The sequence below is a fragment of the Ovis canadensis genome, chromosome 15, assembly GCF_042477335.2.
Source record: "Ovis canadensis isolate MfBH-ARS-UI-01 breed Bighorn chromosome 15, ARS-UI_OviCan_v2, whole genome shotgun sequence".
In the NCBI taxonomy this organism is placed as follows: Eukaryota; Metazoa; Chordata; class Mammalia; order Artiodactyla; family Bovidae; genus Ovis; species Ovis canadensis.
Genome location: NC_091259.1, coordinates 89,526,504 through 89,549,175, shown reverse-complemented (window position 1 = coordinate 89,549,175; position 22,672 = coordinate 89,526,504). Strand labels below are relative to the sequence as shown.

The window sequence follows — 22,672 nt, the reverse complement described above, 5'->3', positions numbered from 1 at the left end:
ATAAAGGTTTAGTCAATCAGAAAACTTGTTTCCCCTTAAGATCTACTTAGTCTTAAGATAGTGATAAAGTTACATTCTTACATAGGAAGGACACAATGATTTATAAGAAAGAAAGAAGAGTAAAGTGATCTATAACAAAGAGAAAATTCATCAACTCAAAAGTCTAGTATTGCTAACATCAAAACTATGATTTTTTTTTTCTACATTCCAATTACATCGATTAACATGCTCCCAGGTGCCTAAGGATATGGAGGCCTGGCGGCAATCATTAACTCAGCAATGAAACCCTTCACCAACTTCATTTTTATCTTTAGAAAAACCCTATACTAACTAAGAGTTTCAAAATACTCCAAACTCTCTGTGCTGTTTATGGTTGAGAGGTTGTAAACAATCATGTACGTAGTAGCAAGAATGTGGATAAATTCTGTGACAAGAATGTGTCACACAAGCTAGTCTGCCAGCAGAGAGGTTTTGGGGCTGAAACATCCTTTTCATGCCCAGGAGATTCATTAACTGGAGTCCTAAGTTAACTCCTTTTCAGAGAGAGGTGGTGGGGGATAGCCCCCTGTATAATGTCAGAAGAATAGGTGAAAAGCACAGTGCAGTAAGGCAGGCAGACTCTGGTTTTGGGGCAGATGCACGAGCAGATCCAGCGAGGCTCCCTTAAGGCCCGACTTGCCTTTGCCTGTCCAGCCCCTTAACCTCATGACCTTTGCCATGGGCGGAACTCCTTGTGCTGGCTCCCAGCACTGCATATATGTAAAAAGAGAGATAAATTATGCAAATCCCACTGGAGCCCTATCTTTCCTAATATCCTACTCATTGCAGGTACTTGAGAATGTGAAGTGCTTCCCTGGTGGTTCCGTGGTAAATAAGCCACCTGCCAGTGCAGGAGATGCAGGTTTGATCCCTGGGTGGGGAAGATCCCCTGACAAAGGGAATGGCAACCCATTCCAGTTTCTTGCCTGGACAGAAGAGCCTGGCAGGCTACATTCCATGGGGTTGCAAAAGAGTTGGACATGAGTTAGCAACTAAACAGCAGGAACAACAGAGACCGGGAAGGGGAGGAGGGTGGTACTGTCTACCAAGTGTGACCAGAGGTCTGGCCTATTGGTTTCGTGCAGCTTGGATTTCAGAGTAGCCACAGGGCCTGTGGGCAAACAGCAGCCTGGTGTTTCACAAAGAGGAGCTCACATGCACACTGGCAGCCTCCCAACCTCTCAGACCCGTTTCTGCAACACGAGACCCAGACAGCAAGGGCTGGGTGTCACAAACACCAGCTCCTACCGGTTTACCTTAGTGCAAGGTCCACATCGCAAGCCTCCACTTAGCAATCTCTGCAGAAAACATCCCTAAAGGCACTCAGCAAGACACCACCAAACTGACTGCATCTAAGAGAAATTTCATCATCTACAGAGTGCTCCTCTTCAGGTGTTCCTGCAAAGCTTGTGTGAAGACAGCATTCCAGGTAAGTACCCGTTCCAAAAAAAGAAAAGGATAATCATTGCTCTGTGACATCTTCTCCACTTACGTAAGACAAATCAAAGTGCTCATATTGTCTTATGCTCAGAATACGATGATAAATATAAGGAAAAGGAATAGCTTCAACTTAAGAAAAGTGTATCTGGCACCTATTCTGGAAAACGAAACTTGTTAGGCACCATGAAAAAAATCTTGCATTTTCCAGATCTGAACTAATAAAGGAATGAGGAAAGATCTGGGCATTTCCCGGAAGTGTGTGGGTAAATGGAGCCCTTAATATGTGAAGACGACACTCTCAGCATCACCCTGTTTAATCCTTCTGGTCATATTTTAAGATAGGCAGCATTTTGTCTCCTTGAATGATAAGAAAGTTGTACTTCATGTCAGAGAGGAAATGAGCAGATGAGTAAGGACAAGAATACAGAACAGATCTGCTGTGATGAACTTGCTTTAAAGAATTCACTTATACTGCTACTACCACAATCCATTCTTTTGCGTTCTCTGTTGAATTTATGCCTGCGTATGTGATGTCTGAGCTGCTTTATGGCCTACATTTTCTCATTTTATTTTAACTGTCTCTGGCCTGTCCCTATGTGTGAAGAATGAGGTGACTATCGTGGAGGTGTGTCAGTTTACATTTCCTTTCTCAGTGGCTGCACACTGCACTTTTGTTCAGTCCTTGCTCATGATCATGTAGCTTAATCAGTTTCTGCTGAGAGCATTTTTTCTTCCTTTTGAATTGTTTTCTTTGGCTTAATTTCTTCTTCTGGGAATAACTACATCAAAGGTTCGGATTTCACTCCCCAGGACACTGCCTGTTACCCAGTTCTGCTGCTCACAGTGAGCGTGTACAAAGCCCTGTAGTCTGTCCGGATTCCTGTCTCGGTTGCTTTCAGTCTACTTGATTTATAAATCTCGGGCTCAGTTGTTTTCAGTCTACCCACCAAGCATGGTTGTTGGTTCCTGTGTGCATCCTTGAAGGATGGTTCTAAAGTCTATGCTTTTCAGGAAATATGGTGATATCACACCCCACAGCTAGTTTAAAAACTTTATTGAAGTATAGTTGATTTATAATGTGTTAATTTCTGCTGTACAGCAAAATTATCCAGTTATACATATTGAATACATATATATTTTTATATATTCCTTTTCACATTCCTCTCCACTATAGTTTATCACAGGATGTTGAGTATAGTGCCCTGTGCTGTATGGTAGAACTTTGTTTTTGACCCTGACATCCTGTATGTAATAGCTCACATCTGCTAACCCCACACTCCCAATCCTTCTCTTCCCGACCGCCATCCCCCCTTGACAACCGCAGGTCAGTTCTCCACGTATGTGAGTCTGTTTCTGATGCACACATATCTTCCCTCGTGTCACATTCTAGATTCCACTTCCGGGTGATATCGCATGCTGTTTATCTTTCTCTTTTTGACTTTCTTAGCATGATAGTTTCTAGATCCGTCCATGTTGCGGCAAATGGTATTATTTCGTTCTGTTTTATGACTGAATGCTATTCCACTGTATATATATATATATATATATATATATGCGTGCGCATGTGTGTACATATGTCATATCCTATCTTCCTTCCATTCATCTCTCGATGGACGTTCAGGGTGTCTTCATGTCTTGGCTGGTATAAACAGCGCTGCTGTGAACAGAGGTGCATGCATCTTCCTGAGTTATAATTCTGTCTGACTATATGCCCACAAGTGGGATTGCTGGATCAAAGGGCAACCCTATTTCCAGTTTTTTGAGGAATCTCCATACTGTTTTCCATAGTGACTACATCTATTTACACTCCTACCAACAGTGGAGGAGGGTTCGTTTTCTCTATACCCCCTCCCACAGTTACTGTTCGTAGACTTTTTAATGAGGGCTATTCTGACCTCACCCTGCAGGGGTCATTTTCTACTCGGGTAACCTCCTTGTGAGCTGCCTTGAGATAAAAGGGAAGATTAGCCTTCAGGAAGGCCATTCTTCCTACAGCCCCAAGATCTTCAAATAGGACTTCTCTGGCGGCTCAGTGGAAAAGATTCTGCCTGCCAATGAAGGCGAAACGGGTGTTACCCCTGTTCCTGGAAGATCCCACATGCCATGGAGCAACCAAGCCTGTGACCGCCGCTATTGAGCCTGTGCTCTGGAGCTCACGCGCCCAGAAACCATGCTCTGCCACAAGAGGCGCCACTGCGGGGAGAAGCCCGCGCGCCGCGGGCAGAAACTTGCGCACTGCAGTGAGAAACTCGCGCACCGCAGGGAGACTCGCACACCTCAGTGAGAAACTCGCGCACCGCGGGGAGAAACCCGCGCACTGCAGGGAGAAACTCGTGCACTGCAACTTGAGAACAGCCCCGGCTCGCTGCAACTAGAGGAAAGCCTGAACAGCAACGAAGACCCAGTAAAACCAAAATTAAATAGATAAAATAAATAAATTTTAAAAAATCCTCCAATACACAACAAGGGTCTGGACTTTTCTTCAAGACATACCTTGGTACAAAGCAACTGGAAACCTTTCCCATGTCCAGCATATATTACCTACTCAATACATATATGTTGATTGGATTAATCAACCTCTATGTCTCTGGAAGGCGGAGTTACTAAACAGGTGAGTACAGCATTTCTTGCATCAAATCATCCTCATCACCCACTTACTGAGGGCATGTTATGTGCCAGATGACAGAGGATGAGATGGTTGGATGGCATCAACGACTCAATGGACGTGAGTTTGAGTAAACTCTGGGAGCTGGTGATGGACAGGGAGGCCTGGCCTGGTCCATGGGGTTGCAAAGAGTCAGACACAACTGAGCAACTGAACTGAACTGAGTGGAAGAAACGTAACAGACAGGATAATAAATAAGATGAGGTTCCTGCCCAGAGGAGAATACAGTCTGGAAAAGTAAACTCTAGCCCAGAGTAACAAGTTTTGTAATGCAGGTATGCAAAAGCACTTACCAGAGCAGAGAAAAGGCAGTGATTGTTCTGTCTGAAGTAAGAAATGAACAGGGATCACCGTCCAGTAGAAATTATCACAACATTGTAAATCAGCGATCCGCCAAAAAAAATTTTAGAAAACAAATACAATGTGAATGAATGAGCCAGTTCTTTGACACACAGATCAAAATAGACATTTCATTTTTAGGTATTGAAAATGGGACTATGTATTTGCATGGTTTTTCTATATCAATATGCATATATTGGTTTATAACTAGAGCTGATTAGACTATACAGTGTATACACATGAGAAATAAAAGAGATACTGAAGAGGGCTCTGGCAATCAGCATAGAACTTGCTACTCTTGCTCCTGAATCTCCTCCAGCTCCTCTCACTCATGGCTGTTTCCCGGTTGTCTCTCTAGGCTTAGGTGTCTTGCACAATGTTCCTGTTGCAAGGCGCCCAGATGCTGCAGATGCTGGAGAAATCCTTGAGGAAGAGCCTTCCTGTGTCCTTAAAGGTGAGAATGGCAAATTCTTGGGGCGTTTTCCCCTTGAGGAGTGAGGCCTAGGAAGTTCCTGCGAATGAAGAAGAGAGACTAGTGTTGGCTGAGTGCCTATTCTGTGCCAGGCCTTAGAGCATGTTTCCTCTGGTTTAGTGTGCATAACCTCTCTGGAAGATATTCGCTGTTATGCCCACATCACTGCTGTGAAGATGGAGGCTTGGTGAAGTGACTTGCCTGGTACCCCAGATAGTGAGCTGTAGTGCTATGGTGTGAACATAGGAATGCCTGAGACCTAACATGGCTTTTTTCTCCAAGTTGAATCAAAAAGTGTTCCCTTGCTCCTTTTCAAGAAACATTCCATAATAGCACTGGGAATTTGCCCAGAGCTGTCCTACAAAATTAGCTAAGACTGAGACTGTATGTTAATTTTTAACTTTTTCTCCCTAAAGGAACAGTTGGCAGATCACGAGCCTCCTTTGAAATTACCAATGAATCAATTTCTATTTGACTTAAATTTCCAAGTTTCTCTGAACATACTGCACACCAGACTATTCTGATAGCAAGGCTGACACTGAGGATCTCTGTTCACCTAGTACAATTGATCAGAAATGTTAGGATTAAATAGGGAATACTCATAAACGCCCCCTCCCAGAACTGTTCCGTAGCAGCTCTACTGATTGGCTGAGGTCCTCGCCTGTGCTTTTCTTTAGCAATGAAAGGGATGGTATCCGTTCCAGTGGAATTTAAATGCAACCATGTGTCTGTGGGGGGTTTGAGCAAACTCTGGGCCATCGTGAAGGACAGGGAGGTCTGCCGTGCTGTGGTCCATGGGGTTGCAAAGAGTCAGACACGACTGAGTGACTGCCCAACAGCAACAACGTGTGTGTGTGTGTGTGTGTGTGTAACAATCGTTTTTCCCTGAGATAGTGTTTGTTTTTAGGTCGAATTAGAAACTCGATTTCTACTGTTTTGTCAGACACTCCTACAAGATGCATACAGCTGAGATTAGGTAAATGCATTTTTCACCCCCTGACTCTCTAACAGATTTTGCTGCTTCTTCTTTCAGTATAAAGGTGGAAAATGTTAGCAGTATTTTATTTCTAGATTATATGGCTTCATTTATTAGAAATAGACTAACGGGGGTACTCCCTAGTGGTCCAGTGGTTCAGACACCACACTCCAAGGCAGGGGGGCCAGTTCCGATCCCTGGCCAGGGAACTGGATCGCACGTGCCAAGCAAAAGGGGCACAGCCAGCAACTAGAGACTGGCATGCTGCAACTCAGACCTGGGGCAGCCACAGAAATATTGAAAAAGAGAGAAATAGACTAATGAAACAACTCACCCTGTCTTTAAATTACTGCCTGAAAATGACTCCAGATCAACTAATTTAAAACTAAAAAACCACCCCCTTCAGTGGATCCAACTAAATACGAATCTGTTACCTAGTTTTAGAGAACTTCTTTCACTTAATAAATCCTCAAGATCCAGGCAAACTCTCAGAGAAACAGTCAGTTTTTCTTAGAGATGACATCAGTTATACATTTTAAGAACATTTGCTTAAGATATTTTTTATGGTGAGTAGCTATTTTTTAATATTCTTCAGCCTAAAACTTTCTCCTCAAGTTAAGTGGACTCCAAACATTTCGAGAAAACTGTTGGTGGGTCCTAAGGGCCCTTATTTGGAGCATCTCTGTGTTAAGAAAAGGTGGTCCTCTTGGGTCCCCAGCTTTCATGAAGAAATAGCATTTGTTGTATATTAGAGATACACATTTTACCCTAGTTCAAATCTACAGTAGTTATTTGCCAGGTACTTTTAATGGAACTATAACCTGGAACTCAATACTTGAGTCTCAGTTCAGATAATGTCCATATGTCATTCTAAGTGTTGGATATTCAGTACATTTTATTGTGTGTGTCAACTCCAGTTGAGTCCGTTTAAAGTAGTTGCCTGACTCACTATGTTCTGAGTTTGATAGAAAAAAGGTTTTAATTAATTCAGCCAGAGGAATAAGAAAGAGTAACAGATACACATATTTTCAGATCTTGTAATGAATCATATATTAATATGAAATGGTTTTACAGACTTCCCAGGTGGTGCTAGTGGTAAAAAATCCTGCTGCTAATGCAGGAGATGCAAGAGACGCAGGTTCGATCCCTGAGTTGGGAAGATCCTCTAGGGTAGGAAGTGACAACCCACTCCAGTATTCTTGCCTGGAGAATCCCATGGACAGAGGAGCCTGGTGGGCTGCAGTCCATGGGGCTGCAGAGAGTCAGACATGACTGAGCGACTAAGCACAGCACATAAAATAGTGTCACAGCCCCCAAATGCCGAGGTGTAAAAACACCTGTATTTTGTCAGACCCCACTCAATGTCCATTCATGGCTGAAAACAATAAATTTGAGTAAGATCAGTCAACGTAGACTTTGCTCCTCTTTCTGCATGATCTAACATCAATAGTTCACGTGAAGTGGAGAGTGGTAGGAGGGAAAGATGTTGAAAAGTCTTTGCTCATCATTAACCACAGTAGAAGTCGTTCAACTGGATAACTTTTTTTTTTTTTTCACCTTTGGTCTCTGGCAGTTTCCATGCTGGTATCTGCAGAGGTTTCAAGTCCATAAGTCACGAGGCCCATGGTAGAATTTATTCACTGCTGCATTCCCCAACCCCCAAGCAACTAGAGTGTTTAAGATCCATGGATGCCCTCATGCATTCTCTCCTTGCTTTTCCCTCTCTCTCAATAGCCTGTGCAACACAATGGGGTTGAGATTCCAAGACTGGACTCAGGCCACCGGATTCCACAGTCCACTCTCTTGAGCATTTTGCTGTAGCCTTTGCTTATTGGTGGGAGAAAATTGCCTTTCCAAGGGGTTATGAAGACATGTGAAAGAGTTTTAAACATGTCCATAACCTTTCAACTAGCAATTACCTTCTGAATAATGTAAGGAAATAGCAGGTGCCCATGCAAAGATATCTGTGCAGGCATGCTCTTTGAAGAACTATCTGTTAAAATGAAAATTTGAAACCAGCTGAAATGACCTTTAACAGGCAAAGGTACAAATGAACTGTGGTATTGATTCCGTATAATGGAATCCTCTGGAGCAATTAGAACACAATTTAAAATTTTTTATATTTATGAACATAGAAGTACTTCCATGATTTATTCAGTGGGGGAAAAGATCATGTATCTGATCATTTTATGCTTGTAAAACTGTGTATGTCCATGAAGTTCTCTGGTGGCTCAGATGGTAAAGAATCCACCTGCATTGTGGGAGACCTGGATTTGATCCTTGGGTTGGCAAGATCCCCTGGAGGAGGGCATGGAAACCCACTCCACTATTCTTGCCTGGAGAATCCCATGGACAGAGGAGCCTGGTGGGTGGCAAAGAGTCAAACAGGAGGTGTCAAGAGTCAATGAGGTGGCAAAGAGCTAAACACGACTGAGTGACTAAGCATAGCACATGGGTATGACTAGAAGACAGTCTGGGAAAGGATAACAATAAATCCTTTAAACAAACAAACAAAAAATAAGAGTGACGCTCTTAAGATCACTAACTTCATTTTCCCAAATATTTTGCCATATACACGTATGGTGTATACTTGTTGTTGTTCCGTTGCTCAGTCGTGTCCGACTCTTTGGGTGCCCGTGGACTGTAGCACACCGGGCTTCCCTGTACTTCACTATCTCCCAGAGATTGCTCAAACTCACCTCCACTGAGTCAGTGATGTCATCCAACCATCTCACCCTCTATTGACCCCTTCTCCTCCTGCCCTCAATCTTTCCCAGCATCAGGGTCTTTTTCAACGAGTAGCTCTTCACATCAGGTGGCCAAAGTATTGGAGCTCCAGCTTTAGCATCAGTCCTTCCAATGAATATTTGGGGTTGATTTCCTTTAGGATTGACTGGTTTGATCTTCTTGCTGGTCAAGTGACTCTCAAGAGTCTTCTCCAGCACCACACTTTGAAAGCATCAGTTCTTTGGTGCTCAACCTTCTTTGTGGTCCAACTCTCACAACCATACATGACTATTGGAGAAACCATAGCTTTGACTAGACAGACCTTTGTCAGCAAAGTGATGTTTTTACTTTTTAATATGCTGTCTACGTATGTCATAGCTTTTCTTCCAAGGAACGATCTTTTAAGTTTATGGCTGCAGCCACCACCCACAGTGATTTCAGAGCCCAAGAAAAGAAAATCTGCCACCGCTTTCATTGTTTCCCCATCTATTTGCTATGAAGTGATGGGACCAGATGCCATGATCTTCGTTTTTTGAGTGCTGGGTTTTAAAACAGCATTTTCATTCTCCTCTTTCACTTTCATCAAGAGGCTCTTTAGTTCTTTTTCACTTTCTGCCATAAGGATGGTGTCATCTGCATATCTGAGATTATTGATACTTCTGGAAATATTGATTCCAGCTTGTGCTTTATCCAGCCTGGCATTTCGCATGATGTACCCTGCATATGAGCTAAATAAGCAGGGCAACAATACACAGCCTTGATGTACTCCTTTCTCAATTTGGAACAAGTCTGTTGTTCCATGTCCGGCTCTAACTGTTGCTTCTTGATCTGCATACAGGTTTCTCAGGAGGCAGGTAAGGTGGTCTGCTATTCCCATCTCTCAAAGAATTTTCCAGTTTGTTGTGATCCACATAGTCAAAGGCTTTAGTGTAATCAATGAAGCAGAATTAGATGTTTTTCTGCAATTCTTTTGCTTCTTCTATGATCCAATAGATGTTGGCAATTTGATTTTTATTAGATGGGAAGAAAAATTTCTCATTTCACTTTAAAAAAGAAAAAGGTTTCATGTGGAGATTTTTGACATAGATGCCCTATTTGTCGTTTTTCCACTATAAAATTTCATGATTCATAGAAATAAGCCTTGTCCTGATCAAAGAAAGTGCTTTGCCGTCCCTTCCTGGTAAGCTCACCCCCTCACTTTCTCTGCACACTGCAGGTTTATGGGACTGTCGTGCACATGAACCATGGAAACCCATTCAACCTAAAGGCCCTGGTGGACAAGTGGCCTGATTTTAGGACAGTGGTTGTCCGCCCTCAGGAGCAGGTAAGGGGCCAAGGGCAGAATGAATGTCTTATGTATATCTTTGCTGTGTGCCTAGCATGTGCCTGGCAGTGTGGTGAACACTGGAGATACAGAGATGAAACGCAGTGATAGTGAACAGGTTCCTCTCCTCAAGAACCTCAGAGTCTGGAGGGAAACATAGATAGATAAATAAATCATAATTTAGCATAAAGTGTACAAGAACAGAAAATGTACAGCATACAAAGAAATCACTGGTGAAAACTGATGAGCTATGGAGGTTGAAGATGGAAGTTACAGAATCAGGTGGGAGACACCTCTGAATGGATGTTTCATCGGAACTGGATTTGGTTGATAAATACATCTTTGTTAGGTCAAAAAAGAATGTAGAACATTCTAACCAGAGAAAGTGGCAAGGACAAAAATAGGAAGGTATAAAACAAGACAAGTGATAATAAAAGCAAACTTAGAATTTCTGTATGCATTCTGGAAAAATATTAAAAAGTAGTAATATAAATAGTTCATATATTTCAAAGACAAAACATTCTAAGTTCATTAAAAATATCCAGTAAAATTATAGCTTTATAAATACATAAATATACTTTTCCTGAAAATAATGTTATTTAAAAACTGGAAAAAAAACATAGTTAATGAATAAGTTTATATTGATAAAAACTGAACTAAAATAAAATTATTTAATCTTTTATCTTCAATGGGATATTAAGAAACAAAATTTGTTAATGGTGTAATTGCTGAGTTGTGAATGTATTTTTGTGAAACATATTCCAAACATTTTTTAAATTCTATAATTCTGCACTAGCTGTTATGTTTTTCTGTGACTTTTTCTTCCAAATAATCTCACCCTTTTTTTAAATAATTTGACAGGATTTTTCTATATAAGTGATTTCATTGTTTTTCTGTAATTACAGTTTATTCAACTAGTGTAATATTGTAAGTAAGCATTTCTAATAGGTTTTCATCTTCTTTGTCCTAATTAAGTATAGATAGAAATTTCAACCCAGAATTATCAATATCGAGATTTAATATTGTCATCCTCTAGTTGGTATAATCAATAAGTATTTGAAATAAGAAAAATTTATTCTTGCAACAGAAACTTTTCCTTGTCAATTGTTTTTATCCCTGTTGAGGAAATGAAAATATAGAAAAGTGGTTTCTAGATAGTTGTACCTTTGTTTGAGTGGAAATTTTGACACAATGTATATAAGATTCTTCAGTTTTTCATCATAAGTTGAATACATGAATAGTTTATAGCTTATACCTCATAGCTTAAATGATTCAGAAAAATTTGTAATGCACAAATACAGACAACAATATTTTAGTACTTAAAAATACCACAGTTTAGTAGATTTTAGGGAAATAGTATTAAAATTATGAAAAATAAGAAATTTATTTTGTCCCCCATTTCTTTATGATAACAGGACATGAAAGATGACCTTGATCACTACACTAATACTTACCACGTTTACTCTGAAGATCTTAAGAATTGTAAGGAATTCCTTGACTTACCAGAAGTCATCAACTGGAAACAGCATTTGCAGATCCAAAGTAAGTAACAGGAATGGGCTCACATCTCCATCCTAGCAATTTCTTCTTGTCATCTGTCCTTTCTCCAAGCTCCAGACCCTCAGCCTACTGTCAACACTTTTGTTGTTGTTCAACTACAACTGTACATGTAAAGGGGAAGAAACACCCCCCAAGCTTGTATGGGCTTCTATAGAGGACTGTACATCGTCTCCGGATAGCCAAGGATTTGTGCCACACTTTGCTGACATAAGCCGAATGTCTTAGGATGGTTGGGTATCAGAGCAGAGCTTGCTCCAGGGACTTTCCTGTGGCTCAGCCAGGAAAGAATCTGCCTGCAATGCAGGAGACCTGGATTCAATCCCTGGGTTGAGAAGATACCTTGGAGAAGGGAACGGCTACCCACTCCAGTATTGTGGCCTGGAGAATCTATACAGTCCATGGGGTCACAAAGAGTCAGACATGACTGAGTGACTTTCGCTTCACTTGCAGACATAACCAGGGTGCCTTAGGATGGTTGGGTATCAGAGCAGAGCTTGCCCCAGGGACTTCCGTTCTTAGCTCACCTCTCAGGTCACAGAGAACAGGTGTCATGGTTATGAGCATCCTCTCCAGAGTCAGACCACCTAGCGTGGCATCTGCCTGTGACTTTGCTACATGATCCTAGCCAGAGACATTATCTGAGATCATGATTTATGTATATAGAATTGAGAATAATCAGTTCAGTTCAGTTGCTCAGTTGTGTCCGACTCTTTGTGACCCCATAGACTGCAGCATGCTAGGCCTCCTTGCCCATCACCAACTCCCAGAGCTTGCTCAAACTCATGTCCACTGAGCCAGTGATGCCATCCAACTATCTTATCCTCTGCCATCCCCTTCTCTTCCCACCTTCAATCTTTCCCAGCATCAGGGTCTTTTCAAACAAGTCAGTTCTTCACATCAGGTGGCCAACGTACTGGAGTTTCAGCTTCAGCATCAGTCCTTCCAATGAAGGACCCAAAACACAGAAGTGCTGAAAAGATTCAATGAAATCTTGACCAGGAATTGCTGAGTACAATGCCCGGATGTTTCAGTTCATTTCCCTGCAGGTGGGCTGGGCTTGGCAAGGCGGTTGTTCTGTTGGTCTCCTCTGGGTTTACATATGCAACTGCAGTCAGCTGATGGTTGGGCCATGGGCTGGTTTCTCTGGCATGGCCTCACGTATGTCTGAACGATGGTCTGACCGTCAGGGCTGGCTACTTGTGGTCATACCACTATAGGCGCACACGTCCTCAGTGAGCTAGCCTAGGCCTATTCATGCGGTGTTGATCTCAGTTCAGTTCAGTTCAGTTCATTTCAGTCGCTCAGTTGTGTCCGACTCTTTGCGACCCCATGAATCGCAGCATGCTAGGCCTCCCTGTCCATCACCAACTCCCGGAGTTCACTCAGACTCACTTCCATCAAGTTGGTGATGCCATCCAGCCATCTCATCCTCTGTCGCCCCCTTCTCCTCCTGCCCCAAATGCAAAGAGATGGTGAGCCACACTGTGCAAGCATTTTTGAGCCCCTCCCTGCATCAATATACCCTTTCCCAATTGGTGAAATCCAGTCATATGGTCAAGGTCAGACGCAGTGCAGGAGGGGGACTATTCCAGGGAATGGACACAAGGACATGTGGGCAAAGTGAGGACCATTCCTGCAACCATCTCTGCAATCATCTACCGTACTGGAAACACAGTAAGTTCTCCATAGATGGTGGCGACTATAATGATGATAGCTCACCTTCTTCGGTCATCAGAACCACATGGTTATGTAGCCCAGGAAACTTAGGTCTTGGTATGACCATGACTGAATTCCTAGACATGTTTTCAATTTTGTAAAACAAGGAAAATTGTACAGATCTTGACTACATAACCCCAGTCATACAGGAGCAACACCAAAGCGTGAGGGGCTCAGACCTGTCCAACTCTCTGTGACCCTATGGACTGTAGATTTTCAGGCTCCTCTGTCAGGGGAATTCTCTAGGCAAGAATACTGAAGTGGGTTGCCATCCCTTTCTCCAGGGGATCTTCCCAACCCTGGGATTGAATCCGGGTCTCTGGCATTGCAGGCGGATTCTTTACTGGCTGAGCCACCAGGGAAGCAGCCCCAAGCCCATCCCCAAAGTTCTCTGTCTATAAACCCTCAGATACTCCTACTCCACCGGAGAGCTTTTCCTTAGAATGGACTTAAATCATGGCATGTCTCCTTATAATCCCATCTAGGTACACAGTCCAGCCTGAATGAAGTAATACAAAATCTTGCAGCCACGAAATCCTTCAAAGTCAAGCGATCAAAAAACATTCTCTATATGGCATCTGAGACAATAAAGGAACTGACTCCATCCCTGCTGGGTGTAAAGAACTTACCAGTCGGAGATGGTAAACCCAAGGCCATGTGAGTTTGATAATAGCTACTCTGCACCACTTACACCTCTCATTACGCAAGTAGCCTCCAGCCTTCTCTGCCTGCTTTTACCCTGGCTCCCCACAATCCATCTTCTTCAAAGCAGCCCCAATAAGCTTTTTAAAAAATGTAATACAAGCCGTGTCTCTCTCCTGCTTAAAATAGGCCACCAGGTCGTCTCCTGTGGAGCGAGTCAGGCAGGCCTATGCTGCCCTCTCTCACCTGTCTTGCCCTTCTAGCTCACTCAGTCCAGCAGCATCAGCCTCTTTCTCATCCTCCATCCTCACAAGCTCAGCCACAGTCCAGGACTCTTTGCCCTCTCTCCTCCGCCTCCTCTGTCTCTCAGGATAATAGAGGTGGGGACAGATGCAAACCTCTAAACTCACAGACTGTGCTTTTCTCTTGGAACACCCACAGAGACCCAGAAATGTTTAAGCTCTCGTCTGCAGAGCCTAGCCACGCGGCTTTGGTGAACAGATTCTGGCTTTTCGGCGGCAACGAAAGGAGCCTGAGGTTCATCGAGCGCTGTATCCGGAACTTCCCCACCTTCTGCCTGCTAGGGCCCGAGGGGACCCCTGTGTCCTGGTCCCTGATGGACCAGACGGGAGAGATGCGGATGGCAGGCACCCTGCCTGAGTACCGGGCCCAGGGGCTTGTCACCCACGCCGTCTACCAGCAGGCCCAGTGTCTGCTCAAGCAGGGCTTCCCCGTGTACTCTCACGTGGACCCCAAGAACCAGATCATGCAGAAGATAAGTCAGGGCTTCAACCACGTGCCCATGCCCTGCGACTGGAACCAGTGGAACTGTGAGCCTCTGTGAGCGGCCCTGAGCGGGAGCCGGCGTGGGGAGGCCTGAGGACGCGACAGGGGGCGGGGTGGTGGAGGGGAGAATAAACTGCAGCTGCGATCACCATGAAGGCGTGTGGCTGTGATCACTGTGAAGGCGTGTGGCTGCGGACACTGTGAAGGCGTGTGGCTGTGATCCCTGTGAAGGCGTGTGGCTGTGATCCCTGTGAAGGCGTGTGGCTGCCGTCACTGTGAAGGCGTGTGGCTGTGATCCCTGTGAAGGCGTGTGGCTGTGATCCCTGTGAAGGCGTGTGGCTGCCGTCACTGTGAAGGCGTGTGGCTGTGATCCCTGTGAAGGCGTGTGGCTGTGATCCCTGTGAAGGCGTGTGGCTGTGATCCCTGTGAAGGCGTGTGGCTGTGATCCCTGTGAAGGCGTGTGGCTGTGATCACTGTGAAGGCGTGTGGCTGTGATCACTGTGAAGGCGTGTGGCTGCCGTCACTGTGAAGGCGTGTGGCTGTGATCACTGTGAAGGCGTGTGGCTGCGGACACTGTGAAGGCGTGTGGCTGTGATCCCTGTGAAGGCGTGTGGCTGTGATCCCTGTGAAGGCGTGTGGCTGCCGTCACTGTGAAGGCGTGTGGCTGTGATCCCTGTGAAGGCGTGTGGCTGTGATCCCTGTGAAGGCGTGTGGCTGTGATCCCTGTGAAGGCGTGTGGCTGTGATCCCTGTGAAGGCGTGTGGCTGTGATCCCTGTGAAGGCGTGTGGCTGCCGTCACTGTGAAGGCGTGTGGCTGCCGTCACTGTGAAGGCGTGTGGCTGTGATCACTGTGAAGGCGTGTGGCTGCCGTCACTGTGAAGGCGTGTGGCTGTGATCACTGTGAAGGCGTGTGGCTGCCGTCACTGTGAAGGCGTGTGGCTGCCGTCACTGTGAAGGCGTGTGGCTGTGATCACTGTGAAGGCGTGTGGCTGTGATCACTGTGAAGGCGTGTGGCTGCCGTCACTGTGAAGGCGTGTGGCTGCCGTCACTGTGAAGGCGTGTGGCTGCCGTCACTGTGAAGGCGTGTGGCTGTGATCCCTGTGAAGGCGTGTGGCTGCCGTCACTGTGAAGGCGTGTGGCTGCCGTCACTGTGAAGGCGTGTGGCTGCCGTCACTGTGAAGGCGTGTGGCTGTGATCACTGTGAAGGCGTGTGGCTGCCGTCACTGTGAAGGCGTGTGGCTGCCGTCACTGTGAAGGCGTGTGGCTGCCGTCACTGTGAAGGCGTGTGGCTGCCGTCACTGTGAAGGCGTGTGGCTGCCGTCACTGTGAAGGCGTGTGGCTGCCGTCACTGTGAAGGCGTGTGGCTGTGATCCCTGTGAAGGCGTGTGGCTGCCGTCACTGTGAAGGCGTGTGGCTGCCGTCACTGTGAAGGCGTGTGGCTGTGATCACTGTGAAGGCGTGTGGCTGCCGTCACTGTGAAGGCGTGTGGCTGTGATCACTGTGAAGGCGTGTGGCTGTGATCACTGTGAAGGCGTGTGGCTGTGATCACTGTGAAGGCGTGTGGCTGTGATCCCTGTGAAGGCGTGTGGCTGTGATCACTGTGAAGGCGTGTGGCTGTGATCCCTGTGAAGGCGTGTGGCTGTGATCACTGTGAAGGCGTGTGGCTGTGATCACTGTGAAGGCGTGTGGCTGCCGTCACTGTGAAGGCGTGTGGCTGCCGTCACTGTGAAGGCGTGTGGCTGCCGTCACTGTGAAGGCGTGTGGCTGTGATCCCTGTGAAGGCGTGTGGCTTCGGACACTGTGAAGGCGTGTGGCTGCCGTCACTGTGAAGGCGTGTGGCTGTGATCACTGTGAAGGCGTGTGGCTGCCGTCACTGTGAAGGCGTGTGGCTGCGGACACTGTGAAGGCGTGTGGCTGCAATCACTGTGAAGGCATGTGTGCTTGGGGCCCCGGGGAGCCGGTGTGAATGGCCAAGAGGCCCAGTTCTGGCCCTGCACTCAGGTCGTGCCACGCTTGCCTCAGAGGTCTCCGCAAGAGCAGCGGCCAGTCCTCCCGTGGTGGGTGCACACATTCTGCTCCCCACACTCCCGGCACCCCTGCCAGGCTGGCTCATCAGCCGCATGTTGCCCTGAACAGATTCCCCTGGGACTCTTGGGGCGGCAGTGGGGAGAGCCTCACCGCTTTGTCCAGGGAAGGATAATACCTCCTGGCCTTTATGACCTAGTCCTGAGTTTCTGTGGCTTTTCCCTTAGTGAAGAGCAAGTAGACTACTCATTAGGTCTGCAGTGGTTACCTCTCTTCTTTCTGCTTCACAGCTACATTAAACATGTTACACGCAAGGATATATGAGACATTACGCTAAACACCATATGCGTGATATAGCAGGGAGCCTTACTAAGAAAAAGACGTATCTGTTAGCCTGCCCACTCCCTACGGTCACTCCAGAGAAAATGATTCAATGTTGTTTCTGAAAGCTGAGCTTCTTAAAGCCACCAGAAGCCCTCAGACAATAAAGAGATGCTGTGCTGTGTTTAATTGTACAAATTGAAGCTCAGTGGCTCGTGACAGGGACAGCGTGAGTGAGTTTGGGGAGAGGACAGTGGGCACAGCCAGACCCAGCGAGGCGGGGATCTATTGAGGATGCAGCTGAGGGCAGGGTGGCACAGCACACGTTTCTGCTGGTCCTCATGACCTTGGCACCTCCCTTCAGGATGCCCAGCTCTGTGTGGGCCAGACCATTGTCTCATGGGAGAGTCTGGTTGCTGGTGTGCCGAGCTGTTCCATCTGGTCGGGACGGGCTCGGGGGAGAGCTTCCTGCCCCGGTCCTGCAACAGCCTGAGCACCAGAGCCGGCAGCAAGTAGCACCTGCACGAGGGTGATCACCTGGTCAAGAACCTGCTTCTGCTGGTCCATCTAAGCTTGAAATTCGGCTCTGCAATTGGAGGTTAGGGCCTCTACTCACACACATGCACACATATCAGTACATGCATACACACACACACGCATGCTCAGCACTCTTTTTGCTCCCAGCTCTGAAGCAGCAGCAGTTGGGTGTTTGTGGTCTTTTGTGTCCTTTTGTCCATAATTTGCCTCAACTGTGTGCGCACATACTTATTTTAGTCACTTAAAGTGTGGCCCCCAAAACAGCGTCAGTGGCTTATTTGAGAATTCTTAGACTCCATCCAAGACTCCTCTAAAAGATAAAGTCTAATGAAGTCCGTCTCCTCTTTTTGTGATTATATGAGAAAACACCCTTGTACCTGTAAGATACACGACATATTTAAATATTAAAGGGTGAAGTCTGAAAATGTTGCAAACGTTAATAATGTGACTCTAGGTAAAGAGTACCTGGTGTTCATTTTACAATTCTTCAACTTTAATAAGTTTGAAATTCTTCCAACATATAATTTTTAAAGCATTATTAAGCATTAGAAGCTTTCAGATTATCCTTTGATAAGAATAATCTATAATACTCATCAACTTGCTTTAGACTCATTTCTATTAATTTTCTTTCTGTAATTTTCTGTGTATTATTGTGGGTTCAGTTCAGTTCAGTTCAGTCACTCAGTCATGTCCGACTCTTTGTGACCCCATGAATCGCAGCACGCCAGGCCTCCCTGTCCATCACCAACCACCGGAGTTCACTCAGACTCACGTCCATCGAGTCCATGATGCCATCCAGCCATCTCATCCTCTGTTGTCCCCTTCTCCTCCTGCCCCCAATCCCTCCCAGCATCAGAGTCTTTTTCCAATGAGTCAACTCTTCACATGAGGTGGCCAAAGTACTGGAGTTTCAGCTTTAGCATCAGTCCTTCCAAAGAAATCCCAGGGTTGATCTCCTTCAGAATGGACTGGTTGGATTTCCTTGCAGTCCAAGGGACTCTCAAGAGTCTTCTCCAACACCACAGTTCAAAAGCATCAATTCTTCAGCGCTCAGCCTTCTTCACAGTCCAACTCTCACATCCATACATGACCACTGGAAAAACCATAGCCTTGACTAGATGGACCTTAGTCGGCAAAGTAATGTCTCTGCTTTTGAATATGCTATCTAGGTCGGTTATAACTTTTCTTCCAAGGAGTAAGCGTCTTTTAATTTCATGGCTGCAGTCACCATCCGCAGTGATTTTGGAGCCCAGAAAAATAAAGTCTGACACTGTTTCCACTGTTTCCCCATCTATTTCCCATGAAGTGATGGGACCAGATGCCATGATCTTCGTTTTCTGAATGTTGAGCTTTAAGCCAACTTTTTCACTCTCCACTTTCACTTTCATCAAGAGGCTTTTTAGTTCCTCTTCACTTTCTGCCATAAGGGTGGTGTCATCAGTATATCTGAGGTTATTGATATTTCTCCCAGCAATCTTGATTCCAGCTTGTGTTTCTTCAGATGAATGCATTTCTGTATTTTATAAGCATTAGTCTTCTTTTCACACTCAGATTATAACTTTGGCCAGGGGTTTCCCTTATAGGTCAACTGCTGTGTTCATTTGACATGATCTTATTAATTTTTAAGTATTTTCTTGCTTTCCAGCATGAAAATCTCTAACACTAAAAATAATCTAAAAATTAGTTAAGTCTTATGAAGAACCTGCTTTTCCCCAAAATGGAATCAGCTGCTTCTCCATGTTCCAGTGTTAAAATTGTATTTGAACCCAGAATCTTTACAGATTTATAGATTAGCATCTGTAGAATCTGAAGAGATACAGCACACATCCTACTGACTTGCTTTAAGGACAAATTAAAGAATTCAGATAAACTACTGAACGTAGTGTCTGATTCTTTGTAAATACTCAACAAATTTTTATCACTGTTGTTACAATTTCACTGGAAACATTCAGGAAACCCTTGAAGCAAGTATGTCCATCAAGATAGGAGACGTGCACAGATGTTGCTAGCCTGCACGCTAGGGCCCAGGATCTGCAACGAGAAGCCACCAAGAGGAGCAGGCCCTGCACCGCAGCTGCAGAGCAGCCTCCCGCGCGCCACCACTGGAAAAAAGTCCAGGCACATCAGCAAAGACCCAGAGCAGCCAAAAGATGAATAAACAAATCTGTAAACTATACATATAAAAAATAAAATAAAATATACTTATATACTTAGTGCAGTGAACACAGATAAAGTAATTAGCAGTTTCTGGCTGTTTTAGAACGTCTATTTAGCATTCAAGTTACTTACAAGCGTCTCTTTATAGTTGATTTGATTGGATAAAAATTCAAACAAGAGCTCCATCATTTTTTTTTCTCTTTTTGTCATCATATATGTGTTGAAAAAAATTGGGTTGTTTGTCTTGTAGATTTTCCCATATTCTGAATTTAATTTGTTTTTCCAAAGCCTACATGTTGTTTAACCTGTTCTCTACCACCTGAATTTTCTGTAAACTTGCAGTTAGATCAAGAGTCTTGGTCAGGTTCAGGTTTAATTCTACAGCAAGAACATCTCATAATTGTGTTCTTGCACTTTCTACTGCATCACATTAGGGTGAATGTTAAGTGTGTTTGTTTCTCTTTTCTGATGATCAGATGGATGTGGGTCCAGATACTGTCAGACTTTTCCAACCATTATAATGCTCCCCAATAGCTATTCCTCAGTATTCAAGTATGGCTATGAGAGTTGGACCATAAGGAAGGCTGAGCACCAAAGAATTGATGCTTTTGAATGGTGGTGCTAGAGAAGACTCTTGAGAGTCCCTTGGACTGGCAGGAGATCAAACCAGTCAATCCTAAAGGAAATCAACCCTGAATATTCATTTAGAAGGACTGATGCTGAAGCTCCAATACTTTGGCCACCTGATGGGAAGAGCCAACTCTTTGGAAGAGACCTTGATGCTGGGAGAGATTGAGGGCAAGAAGAGAAGGGGATGGCAGAGGATGAGATGGTTGGATGTCACCACTGACTCAATGGACATGAGTTTGAGCAAGCTCGGGTGATGCTGAAGGACTGGGAACCTGGCGTGTTGCAGTCCATGGGATTGCAAACAGTCAGACACGACTGAGCAGCTGAACAACAGCAACGGTCTTGTGAAGCACCCCAGAGCGTGAAGGAGGTGTTGGCACGCGTGAGCATAAAGATTGCACCACACTGAGGACTGACCTTTTGTCATGTGACCCTTGGCCAGGGACCTGAACTCTTACTTCCAGTGAATGATCACTGGTGGTTCAAGGAATTCCTGGAAATTCTCCAGAGGGTTGGAATAGACTTCACTGATGTTGCATTCTGTGAAGGTTAGAAAGAGAAAAAGAAATCCATTGATAAGGTTTTGGGGAAAAAATGTTGGGGAACCTGTGGGAAGTCATTCTTTTCACAAAAAACGAAACTGTGGACCAACTATGCCTCCTGCCATATCCGCAAAGGACACTGTGGCCACCAGCCACACCAGCCATGCCACACCTCCCACCATCAAAGGTGAGTCCCAGGGAGACTCAGGATGGAGACAGGATTCCCAGCCCCACAGTCACCCCCACATGGTGCACCCCAAGAGGACTCAGGGTGTGAAAGCAAGGATGCTGGCCCAGATCTGGAGGCACATGTCAAAGCAATGATTTCGGTGAAGCTAGACTTTTGCATCTCTCCATACGTAGGACAGTGCTGAGTGGGGGATGGGGAGGAGGACATGCGCTAGGCGTCCGGGCTTGGCACACACGGACCACTGTATCTAACAGGCACATATGCCTGAAGGGCTGGTGCTGAAGCTCACACTCCAATGCTTTGGCCCCCTGACGCGAAGAGCGGACTCATTGGAAAAGACTCTGATGCTGGGGAAGATGGAAGGCAGGAGGAGAAGGGGGCGACAGAGGATGAGATGACTGGATGGCATTACTGACTCGATGGACGTGAGTTTGAGCAAGTTCTGGGAGTTGGTGACGGACAGGGAGGCCTGGCGTGCTGCAGTCCATGGGATCGCAAAGAGTCAGACACGACTGAGTGACTGAACTGATATATAACAGGTAAATAGCAAGGTGCTATCATTTGGCATAGGGAACTATACCCAACATCTTGTAATAAGCTATAACGGAGGAGAATCTGAAAAGAATATACAGAGAGGACTGAATCACTTTGCTGTACAATTGAAACTACTACAGCACTGTAAATTAAGTATCCGTCAAGTTTTCAAGAAAGCACTAAATTCATTAGCTGGGTGTCTGATTTTCTAGTAATCTTCCAACAGGCTCACCGCCTGGTTTTTGTTCCAGACTCCCATACATCCTGGCTCTTTACTCCCTCTTCAGAGCAGTCCCTTAGAGCTCTCCAAGACGCTGTCTCCTGGGCTTAAAATCCTCAGAAAAATCTGATGAATAAAACATAATTCTCAGCTTCTAAGTTGTGCATTTTTTTTCAGTCAAAATGAGTTGGCCTCAATAGATTAACAAAACAGATACCTACCTGTCCCTGAGGCTGGGCGAAGAGCGAGTGGAAATTTGATCATCTGTTTGCCAACATCATCAATCCCAAAGGATCCATGTAGGACACAGGGAAAATGGTACTCAGAGACTGCAGCTGCCCAAGAAAGTGATAGATAAGCAATGCAAAGAAATAAGGTTTTGCTTTTTTTTTTTTAATTACTTCTTCTGGCCATCTTTTTTCCTGAGATATAATCACACATAATGACCCAGTCCATTCTTCCTCAGGGGCTTGAGTTTCCTCTACCCCAGCCTCACTAAAGGAGGAGTCAAAATCTCCAAGTGATTGAGTAACTTGGAGTCCTAAATTTGAGGGCGTAAGTCATACCCCCTGCGTAGAGAACTTGAGAGCTCAAAGATCGTAGAGATCATCCAGCTCGAATGAACTGGAGGCCCTAGGAAGCAAATGGCTTCCACGATCAAGCACAGCTGGGTAATGGCCAGTCAGGAGTAAAGCCACGGTTCTCTGGCTCCCAGTACTCAATCCAGTAAAACCCAGATACAGTGGAGAGGAGGCGGGCCAATGAGAGAAAACCGATGGAGGCCAGCTTCCTTCCTGATGGCAAGTCTAGTGCTGGGAAACCTTGTTCTT

General features: G+C 45.3%; 1 protein-coding gene across 3 annotated transcripts; it reads left to right on the top strand.

The window, feature by feature from the left end:
• Positions 1-726: 726 nt before the first annotated feature.
• GLYAT (glycine-N-acyltransferase) lies at positions 727-14,837 on the top strand. 3 transcript variants are annotated; one of them, XM_069553221.1, is made up of 7 exons: positions 727-828; positions 1,125-1,468; positions 4,842-4,937; positions 9,875-9,982; positions 11,398-11,524; positions 13,744-13,915; positions 14,342-14,837. In XM_069553221.1, the coding sequence occupies exons 3-7, from the start codon at positions 4,860-4,862 to the stop codon at positions 14,742-14,744; spliced, it is 888 nt and encodes a 295-aa protein (XP_069409322.1). In that variant the 5' UTR covers positions 727-828; positions 1,125-1,468; positions 4,842-4,859; the 3' UTR covers positions 14,745-14,837. The 3 variants fall into 3 exon arrangements, with proteins under 3 accessions (XP_069409322.1, XP_069409324.1, XP_069409323.1); XM_069553223.1 differs by having other exon boundaries at positions 818-901; XM_069553222.1 differs by lacking the exon at positions 727-828 and having other exon boundaries at positions 926-1,468.
• Positions 14,838-22,672: the final 7,835 nt, after the last annotated feature.

Coding starts and splice junctions, on each gene's coding strand:
- GLYAT (XM_069553221.1), top strand. CDS start 4,860: ATGTTCCTGTTGCAAGGCGCCCAGATGCTGCAGATGCTGGAGAAATCC. Junction 4,938..9,874: donor GCCTTCCTGTGTCCTTAAAG/GTGAGAATGGCA, acceptor TGCACACTGCAG/GTTTATGGGACTGTCGTGCA. Junction 13,916..14,341: donor GATGGTAAACCCAAGGCCAT/GTGAGTTTGATA, acceptor GAACACCCACAG/AGACCCAGAAATGTTTAAGC.